Below are 9,593 nucleotides of genomic sequence, written 5' to 3'. Positions count from 1 at the left end.
CGCCAGCCACAGCCGCCGCTCCCGCCACCCAACGGCGCGCGCCCCCGCCGCGCGGCCTCCAGATCCGGCCGGGGCGCCGCCGGATCTGGAGGCCCGAGCCTCCGCCGCCGCCATAGCCACCGACGAGAGGAGCTCCGGACGTCCGCGCCCGCCCATAGCCGCCAGAGGAAAGGGAGGAGGAGCCCGCCACCGCCTTCACCGCAGCCGCACGGGTTGCCGGCGGACCGCTGGGGCGGCGGCACGGCTGGAGGAGGCCGGGAGAGGGGCGCGGCGGCGGCTAGGGTTGGGAGCCGCTCGGTCGCCCGCGCGGGGAGCGACACAAGCGGGAGAGAGGATCCCCCAGGTTATTTCCCCTACATACTGCTATACTAGGACACAATACAATATACTCCATAGTGCAGCGCCAGTTAGGCAAGGCCACACTGTGGTTTCTGCTATAAGCTATTTGTGGTCTATCATACCAGCGAGGTTTCGTGGTGTAGTTGGTTATCACGTCAGTCTAACACACTGAAGGTCTCCGGTTCGAACCCGGGCGAAGCCATTATTTTTATTCTCTCCTTTTCTGTTTTTCTTTCCTTTCTTGGCATCTTGCCTCCAACCTTTTTCTTTTCTTTTGATGAGATGCGCTTTCAATCGTTTGGTAAGAAAACGTCCTCCAATATAAAGAAAATAATACTCAACCTGATTGAGCATGAGAACCAAACCCCAACCCAAAGTGAAAAAACCAAGTTCCAATCCCAACCGACAGGGACTGTGATGGACGCACATTACCACAGATGATATGCAAACCAGATGGACTGACCCGTCACTGTCCTATTAACTTAGGACAATGAAGCGTGTATCATTACATGTAAGCAACTGCGATATGGACCGACAAATTTCTCAACAAGTAGTGCCGTGAGATCCATATAGATGTGGCAGACATCCGTTCATGCGCACAATTCGCGCGATATTTGCGCATGTCCAAATGCCAATAATGTTGATGATGTGCTTCATGTACGAATCCGACATGATGCTGTTTTGTTTCAATCTCAATAAGCGTCACCCTGAATAAAATTTATCCGATTCCAGAAAATTCTACTCAGATTCATATATTGATTTCATAAGGATGAGCATAAAAATCTAGTAACTTGTTACTAATTACAGCCAGTAACCGAGTTTACCCGCCCCCTTGGTCAAAGAATCAAACAGTAATTGAACTGAAACCCTGCAGCCATGTGCCCTAACAGCAAAGGATAATTCTTACCCGTGCAAACATTATCATGTTCCTTGCGGCCGCCCACTTGAAGAATCATTAGCTGAAGTAAAGCTGGAAGAGACCCACAAGAACTCAACTCACCAGATGCAGAGTCTCATCTGGGATAATGTAACAGTGGTGTAACATCAGCAAAAAGAGGAGGGAAACCAGGACTCTTTATATCCTTGTGCTTCTGTGATGATCCTAATCCAGCATGTCACCTCCGTGTCCAAAGCATCAGCAGGATCACATCTCCTGATGGCCTTGCCAAGTTCGTCTCCTGTAGACAAAATCGTTCCAGAAACAGAAAGGTGATGTTCAAGTTTCCAAGACTATTCTTCAGATAAGAATCGTATCGTGTCGGCACAGTGCTGCCACAAACGTGTTGGCTCCTCAGAGCTTCCCAAAAATCTCATGGTTGCATGATCTGCCCATGGCCTTACTGCACACTGCATGTTAGTATCCAATTGATTCCTGTAGGACCACTTGTTCTGACTTCTTCTGTTCATACCCCCTAGCTGCTTGCCTGTTGATCAACGCATGCATAGCAAACGTGTCAAAGATGATCAGAAAAGGAAACAACAAAACATTGTTTTGTCACTAATATTCTATACATTGCATATAGTTCTAGGGAATGCGAGCCATTTTATATGCTGAGAGATATTCTATTTCCAGCCGTGCTAGGATGTGGCAGACGTGTTAGTTTTCCCCTGACATCTGATATTATGTTTGCAGGGTCAATCTGGAAAAAGAATATATAGAACATGGAACGTTATCAGATCTCAAATATCATATGATCAAGCCTTATTTGGTATCAGCTAAATGCGCAAATCTACTTTTATGAATTCTTTCAGAGATAATACTAAGCAGATGTTGGTTGTTGATACATACAGAGCGGAATAAAGGTTCTAACTCATTATGCTAGTATGTGCTGCCCTGATGCAAGTCATTGTTGCACTCCTTATCCTGTCGGTGTCAAGAAAGTAAATGCTGAACCCATTTGTTTGTAAACTAGTCCACTTGTTTCTGCTAATTTGACAGAACAGTCCATTGAATGTAACAGCGACCGAGTGAAATCGATGTACAACTGCCACAGCGGCGCAGCCTAGTTCATCTAGGCATCTAGTGAGACAATAGGACTGCAAATTGCCAAAGAAGAACTAAAATGTCAAAACTGATCTATCCGATGCTGGTATCAGATCATTAACGACAATGTTTCCTCTAAAAGACCAAGTGCCGACAATTTGATATGCTCAAACTTAGGATGCGATAATAAGCTAAGCTAAACTGCTAACAAGAATGATACCGCAATTAACACTTCTGTACACATCCATTTGCATTTCAATTTTAACCATAGCGAAAACTTAGCACTGACCTGTAAAACATATTACTGGATTGTGGTGGTGTTAGGTTCCTGTTCCGTCAGAGGAAGACAGCTGCTCCGCGTCCAAAGCTGGAGCAGCAGTGCAAGCCAGTAACTCTTGAATCGCGTTCTCTTGTGCCATCTGTGGTCCATAGCCAAATAAACTCGGTAACTGCAATGAATTGGGACCCTGAGGTAAGCTTGTTGTGAAGTTCTGCATATAAACGAGGGGTGAAATCCTGACAGTAACCTGAGGTGTTGATGTCAATGCATCATTAGGATGAAGAAATGGATTTCTCGGCTGGGCCATGCGGTTGCTTTGAACTTGGTTTGTTACATTGGGTGCACTGGTAGATGCAGGTGAGATCTGAGGAATCTGATTCGGCAGCGGGTTACTGAGGAAGGGTGGTACTGTCTGAATCTGACTGAGGAATTGCGCCGCCGGTGGCATATAGGCAGAATTCAAGCCCATGCTCATTGGAGGCATGAGTTGGTGAGCACCTGGGAGCATCATGGGCGCCATCCCAGTACTCATCCACATGATCTGAGCAACAGGAAACGGATCAGTTACATGCCGAGACGGCGAAACTACTGAAGCGATGGTCAAAGGATACAATGCTGCACATATGCAGATCAATTGGGAAGCCATTGCAGACCTGAACTTGCATTTGGAGTGACTTCAAGTACTCAATTGCCTCATCTAGTATTGATGCTTTGTCGGTCTGAGCAATTGTTGGAATCAACACTACTGTCAGAACGGATATCAAATTGGACAAGAAGTCCAAGTCTGATGATAAATAAGTACTAGAGATTGTTTGCGCACCTTGTTGCAGTGGGGCACCAGTTCTTGCAAAGCTCGCATCTTCTCGTTGATCCGGTCCCTTCTCCTCTGCAACAGGGGACATGAAACCAAATCAAGCACACACCATGGTAGCCGCAAATGGCACCACCAGCTAAAGCTCTCCAGAGAGACTTACCCTCTCCGACATGTTGTGGACCTCGGCGGCGCGCGTCCTGCGCTTGGACGCCGGCCGCCTCGACGCCGGTGTCTCGTCGACGGTGTCCAAGTCGGCATCCTGCAAATGCAATTTCTTTTTCTCTCACCAATTTGAACTGAATTTACGCAATCTGAACGCACTGCCACCAGCATAGAATCAAGAAGGCAACCTCGCTGCGGAAATCGAGCTCGTCCCTGCTCCTCTTGAGCAGCGCATTGCTGTTCCAGCCGCTGGACGTGGACGCGCCCCCGCACGCGCCCGGCTCGTCCCCCGGCGGTGGCGGTGGCGGCAACGCCGCGACGTCGTCGATGTCGTCGTCCAGGTGCCGCGCCGCCGCCACGAGGTTGCTGCCGCAGAAGCTGGACCCGACCTCGCCGGCCGTCCGGCTCGACCCGGCGGCGCTGTTCCCGCTCCTGGCAGGCGGGCGGGCGCCCACGCGGCCGTCGGCCTGCGCGATGCTCTGCCAGAGCTGCGAGTACACGTCCCCGCCCAGCGCGCCGCCTCCCGGGAGCCACGCCGCCGCCTCTCCGGTGACGCCGCTCGCGCCCGTGTTGCCGGCGCCGGCGAAGGCCCGCTGCGCCGCCTGCGAGTGCGCCACGACGGCGCCGTCCTGCCACAGCAGCTCCACGAGCTCTCCATCCGGACTGCGCCGCGCCGAGTGGAAAGGAGCAAAGCTTGAACGGATCAAGAACACCAAACGCGCAGCAAGAAAGCAATGGAGCAGGGGGAGAAGAAAGCTTTGGTTACGGGAAGGGTCTCTTCTGGGTCGCCGCCGGCCTCTCGCCGCCGTCCATGGCGAGTATCCACTTCTTGGACCCGGGCGCGCCGAGGTACCTAACGCCCATGCCCGATTTCAGCCCCCCAAGATGATGCTAGCTACGAGCAGGCAGCTAGAGCAGAAACAGCAAGAGAAGAGAGAACAAGTGATCGACGACGAGCTGAGCTCTGACCTCCGACCGCCGAGCTCTTCTTGTAGAAGAGCTCCGCAACTTGTGCGTAGCTGCGCGGCAATACCAGTATACCACCAGCGATGCTCCGGCCGACCAGAGGCTGAATCCGGGCACGCTCTCTCTCTGTCCTTCCCCCCAGGTTCAGAGAACGCAAGAACAACCCGTGGGGGGCGGCATCGGTTTGAGAGAGAGAGAGAGAGAGAGAGGCGTCCGCCGGCATTTGTATGGAGGGGAGGAGTTGACATCGCTGTCGGAGATCTTTGGGCCGGGACGCGTCCCTGTCAGCTCCCCTCGGAATCGGCAACTTGGATGGGGAAGGAAAAGAAAGATTTCACCCAGCCTACTCCCGCTAGGCTGCTAGTCCTGCGCAGGGTTAAAAAAACCGCCCGGAACCGGACCGGTTTCCGCGGTTACAGGTCTTACCGGCCCGGACCGGTTTCGGTTTCGGGCGGTTGGAAACCGCCCCAAATTCAAATTTTAAATTTGAATTCCAAAAAATGGAAAAAATTCTAAAAATAATTCAAGTTGCGACGAATGTAATGGTATCAAAATTTTTGAAATATTCGTTGATTTAGCATATTTTGCGGGCATTTGAATTTAAATAAAAAATAAAAAAACGGCCGGCCCATTAAGGCCCAATGGCCCGTAACCGACACTTAAGCCCCCCCCCCCAGAAGCCTCAGACCGGTGCCCCCCCCCCCCCTCCCCATTTCCCCCTCCTCCCTCCAGCCGCCGCCAGGACGCCAGACCGGCGCTCAACGCCGGTTAGCCGCTCGGATATCGCGGCTAGCCGGCCGGTAGCACCGGTTAGCCGGCCGGCGCCCGGATCTAACCGGCCGCACCGGTTAACCGGCCGGTAACGACGGTAAACCGACCCCTATAGGCGGTAAGCCGGACCGGCGCGCCGGTAAGCCTTCTGAAGTTTTTTTTTCCTTTGAGTTGATTTACAATATTAGATGATTTGTTTTAGGATTTAGATGTATGATTTAGGTGTAGTTAGGATTTAGGTAAGATTTAAGTGTATGATGTAAGGATTTAGGTTGATTTGATTTAGGTTTATTTAGGATTTAGGTAGAATTGAATATTAAGGTGCATATATGTTTTTAGGATTTATGTGATTGATATGTCGTTGTTGTCCATTTGTGCAGATAGACAATGTCAGGTAGAGATAAAAATGTTGTATGGGAACATGGTGAAATTTTTTTATCCCGGATGGCGATGCAAGTATTGTAATATGCAGAAAGCAGGAGGTGGTGCGACTAGATTAAAACAACATTTGGCTCACCGCGGGGCGGAGGTGGTCCATTGCAGGAATGTGCCACCATATGTGCGGGATTATTTTCAGCGTGACATTGAGAAGGCTAGGAAGGCAACTGCTGAACAGGCTCGAGAGAGGTTGAGACGGGAGAAGGCTGCAGCGGAGGGAAACAATCCCGGTGAAGAAGATGAGAAGACTCAGCTGCAGTGTGCCTTGGACCTATCGAGAGCGCAAGCAGAGTACCAACGGGGGGTGGAACAGAGAGGAGGTGCATACGAGCATGGAGGGGGTAGTGGTTCGACGAGGGGGAATCCTTTGCAGAGGATGTTGCGTAGGGCAACTTCGCAGAGGAAGAGTCCTGCGGTGGAGGACTATAACGTGGCATCCGGTGGGAGAAGAGGAATGACCCAACAAATTATTGATACAGGCTCCTGGACGCAGAAGGGTAGGAATGCAAAGGAAGTTATTGGTAAAGCTTGGTCAAAGTCTTTCTTTGGAAACAATGTTTCCACTCGGGCGGAGTATCTTAAGGTTTTGGAGGATAGGATGCGTGACGTGTTCATAGGCACGTATGTGGGTCCAGGTAAGACTATACGAGTCATCTATTTTGGAACTCTATTAAACTTATGCTTATTTGAAGTGATTTAAATTTTCCAGCTGCTGTCCTAAATCCGAGGTATTCATACACGATGGATCCAACTCAAGAAATGTTCCGTGGACTCAAGGATACATTTGAGCGCATGACGGATGTCCAGAGCGCCGTGCAGGCATTGCAGGAGCTTGAGGTGTTTCGGCAGAAGGTTGACGAGTTTGGCAGTGAAATGGCAATGAGAATGGCGATGGATCCAAAGACATCCCCATGTAAGAGCTAGTCCGTAAAATATTGTTGTTTTCTCTATTTGAATATATTGCTTACATACTCGGTTGCACATACAGCGTCGTGGTGGATGATGTTCGGATCAAGCACTCCAAAGCTGCAGTACCTTGCCATGCGGCTTGTTTCGCAATGTTGTTCGTCCAGTGGATGCGAGTGCAACTGGAGTACTTTTGCCTTGCTGCATACAAAAGTTCGCAATCGATTGTCGCACAAGAAACTTAACAAGTTGGTCTATGTCAACTACAACCTTCGTCTGCGACTAGAGGAGGTCTCCGGCCCACCGATACGTGAAGAAGGTGATTTTATTGACCAGCTGGCCCATCTTTCATTTTATGATGAGAATAATCCGGTGCGGGAATGGATGGAATTTGGTCAATCTAACCGGGCTCCAGTTCTGAACGAGGATGATGATGATGGAGACGTCCCTCTCCCGTCTCATATTGTCAGCGATCAAATAAACCTCTCAGATCTACGTGACACTATGGGGGATGCTTGCATCAGCGATTGGGCACATAGACATGTGGGTGACACTCACCTAGGGAAGAGGAAATTCCAGAGGGGGCATACGAAGGGTGACTCGAAGCGTCAAAAACAAAAAGGAAAAGCAACAGCAAAATCAGTGAACAGCGACACGTCCACTGATGATGGCGATGGTGAGCGTAGTCCACCGTATCAGGAGACTGGGGATAGCAGCTCCGCTGGTGATGGTGACGGTAGTGACGGTGTTGATGCTGCTGCTGCTGGTGGTGGTGGTGGTATTCCCATTCATTTCACAGGTATACATTGCACCTATATATGCACACATGTTTCTGATTATGAGTACTAATTATTATATATGGTTAATTGTAGGGGAGACTCAGTTCACACATGCTACTCAGGACCCCGATCATGGAGCACCGGAATCGCCGAGGAGAACGGTTGGACCGACGGACTACGATAATCCACAGTATTCTTCTTCGTCCTACAGCGATACCTCGCAGTCTTTTCACTATCCCATACCCAGGGTTCACGTATCCGACCGGTGACCGGTAACCGCCGGCCTCCGGTTCCGGTATACCGGTCCGGTTTGGCCGGTTACCGGTCGGAACCGGTGGAATTCAAATTTGAATTCAAACTTCCCCGTTCAACCGGTTCCGATCGGTATGCCGGTCGGTTAGACCGGTATACCGGCCGGTTTGGCCGGTATACCGGCCGGTTTGGATGGTAACCGGCCGGTTTGACTGGTACAGGTCAAATTCAAATTTTTTTCTTTTTTTTTTAAATTCAAATGCCCACAAAGTATACTAAATAAATGTTTGTACAACATATTTTAGTCTAAATGAACCCTCCAACTCTTTTTTATACTACTTTTACATTGTATTTGTATACTTTCGTATGCACGTTTTTTTTATTTAACTTATAAATTCCGCAAACCATACTAAATGAACGAATTTTTGAGAAAATTTGACACCATTAGATTCATCACACCTTGAAATATTTTTAGGAATTTTTTGAGAATTTTTCATTTTTTTGAATTCAAATTCAAAATTTGAATTTGGACCGGTTGGGAACCGGTCGGAACCGGAACCGGTCCGGACCGGTTTGACCGGTTACCGGTCAAACCGGACCGGTTCCCACCGGTAAGGTTAACCATGCCCATACCTGACATCAGCATGCAGCCACAGACAAGATGGGTGTACGAGTGGGAAGACCCCATTTTTATACTATGTTAGTTCAGGAATGGGAGACAACATCGGCGTGGACAGGGCAATCTTGGCAAGACTACAAGGCTGAACTGCTTAGAGTGCGAGGTTTGAATGTGATGTCCATCGCCGAATACCAAATGGCGTCCAGAATGGGGGTCTTCCCATTCTTACGTTGAACTATTATTAATGTGTATCAGTGACTACTGTATTTGTAGGCACGATTATGACTGGTATTTGTATGCACGCACATTAATATTGTATATCTCTGCATAATTATAAATTGTTACTTTGGTGTGGTATTTTACATTAATATGTGCATAGTTCATACCAAAATTTCCTTTTATTTCACACCACGGAACCAATTTAAAACTGGCGGTTTATTTTGTTCAAAGACCGGTAACCGGTGAAACCGGTCCGGTTTTACCATCAAACCGGCCGGCTAACCGTTACTGGCCGTTTCCACGGCACCGATTGAATTTAATTTTGAGTTTGACCGGTATGAACCGGTAACCGGTCCAACCGGTCCGGTTAACCGGAACCGGTGGCCGGCGGTTCGGTGAAATCGGTCGGAAAAAAAACCTTGGTCCTGCGCAGCGGAGAGACCGGTCAGTCTCCAATTGCTACAAGAGCAAATGTTTTTCTTGGGGAAATTTGTATGCAGCACACTCTCAAAGAGTGATTTTGTATAGAGCATATTGTGAAAGTTAATTTTGTCTTCGACACACTGTGAAAGTGTGATTTTATCTCCAACACACCACGCTGAGTATAATAATTATTTTTGGCTGAGCAAAAATGTAAAAAGACCATTTTGCCCATGGACCCACTTGTCATCTTCTTTTTTCATCCTCCGGCATGCCACTGCTGCCTCTCGCCCGCGCCTACTCCTGCGTGCCGACCGCCGTCGCTCCCCGCACCGGCTTCCTCGACCGCTCCCCCACGCCGGCTCCCTTGCGGCGGCTGGCACCGCTCCCCTGCGCCGGCTACGGCTCGCGCGAGGACATTATGGTGCGAAAGGTGAGAAGAGAGGAGCAGGTGACAGAGATTGGGGTCAGCGCTTGTGGAGAGGTAGCTCGCCCCAGCGTTGAGCATGGGTCGGTGGTCGGCATCCCCGTTCTCTGCGGGGACATCCTCGCACGGCCCGCTGCTGCACTTGACATCAGCAACGGCATGGTACAGCTTGATTTGGAGGAGAGGCATCAAATTAATGGAGCAAGATTGATGGCCT

At 49.7% G+C, this 9,593-nt stretch overlaps 2 protein-coding genes and 1 non-coding gene across 10 annotated transcripts; 2 read left to right on the top strand and 1 right to left on the bottom strand.

Annotated features, from left to right (window-relative positions):
* Positions 1–467: 467 nt before the first annotated feature.
* On the top strand, positions 468–541 carry TRNAV-AAC. The gene has a single exon. It is a non-coding gene; the product is annotated as a tRNA-Val (tRNA).
* LOC120661594 (transcription factor PHYTOCHROME INTERACTING FACTOR-LIKE 13-like) lies at positions 515–4,895 on the bottom strand. Of its 8 annotated transcripts, none has more exons than XR_005669971.1 (9): positions 4,549–4,892; positions 3,768–4,432; positions 3,578–3,676; positions 3,424–3,489; positions 3,257–3,322; positions 2,851–3,144; positions 2,613–2,790; positions 1,247–1,763; positions 515–1,046 (listed from the first exon to the last, which is right to left on the bottom strand). XR_005669971.1 is itself a non-coding variant. In XM_039940530.1 (9 exons), exons 2-8 carry the CDS (start codon positions 4,390–4,392, stop codon positions 2,644–2,646), a joined length of 1,194 nt encoding a protein of 397 aa, XP_039796464.1. In that variant the 5' UTR covers positions 4,393–4,432; positions 4,549–4,596; the 3' UTR covers positions 1,066–1,763; positions 2,613–2,643. The 8 variants fall into 8 exon arrangements, 6 of the variants coding, with proteins under 6 accessions (XP_039796464.1, XP_039796419.1, XP_039796450.1 ...); XR_005669973.1 differs by lacking the exon at positions 515–1,046 and having other exon boundaries at positions 1,066–1,517; positions 1,681–1,763; positions 4,549–4,893; XM_039940530.1 differs by lacking the exon at positions 515–1,046 and having other exon boundaries at positions 1,066–1,763; positions 3,768–4,242; positions 4,346–4,432; positions 4,549–4,596.
* A 1,174-nt stretch (positions 4,896–6,069) lies between these two features.
* LOC120695849 lies at positions 6,070–6,850 on the top strand. Its single transcript, XM_039979070.1, has 2 exons — positions 6,070–6,389; positions 6,464–6,850. The coding sequence occupies exons 1-2, from the start codon at positions 6,131–6,133 to the stop codon at positions 6,676–6,678; spliced, it is 474 nt and encodes a 157-aa protein (XP_039835004.1). The 5' UTR covers positions 6,070–6,130; the 3' UTR covers positions 6,679–6,850.
* Positions 6,851–9,593: the final 2,743 nt, after the last annotated feature.

Source organism: Panicum virgatum, chromosome 2K (assembly GCF_016808335.1).
Source record: "Panicum virgatum strain AP13 chromosome 2K, P.virgatum_v5, whole genome shotgun sequence".
Taxonomy (NCBI): domain Eukaryota; kingdom Viridiplantae; phylum Streptophyta; class Magnoliopsida; order Poales; family Poaceae; genus Panicum; species Panicum virgatum.
The sequence above is the reverse complement of the archived record's forward strand: the minus strand, read 5'-3'. Positions and strand labels throughout refer to the sequence as shown.

Excerpts from the sequence above, each read along its gene's own strand:
- LOC120661594 (XM_039940500.1), bottom strand. The coding sequence starts at position 4,768 with ATGCCGGCGGACGCCTCTCTCTCTCTCTCTCTCTCTCAAACCGATGCC. Across the intron at positions 4,433-4,548 it reads GAAGAGCTCGGCGGTCGGAG|GTACCTCGGCGCGCCCGGGT; the intron begins GTCAGAGCTCAG and ends CATGGGCGTTAG. Across the intron at positions 3,490-3,577 it reads TCCACAACATGTCGGAGAGG|AGGAGAAGGGACCGGATCAA; the intron begins GTAAGTCTCTCT and ends CCCCTGTTGCAG.
- LOC120695849 (XM_039979070.1), top strand. The coding sequence starts at position 6,131 with ATGTTGCGTAGGGCAACTTCGCAGAGGAAGAGTCCTGCGGTGGAGGAC. Across the intron at positions 6,390-6,463 it reads AGGCACGTATGTGGGTCCAG|CTGCTGTCCTAAATCCGAGG; the intron begins GTAAGACTATAC and ends TAAATTTTCCAG.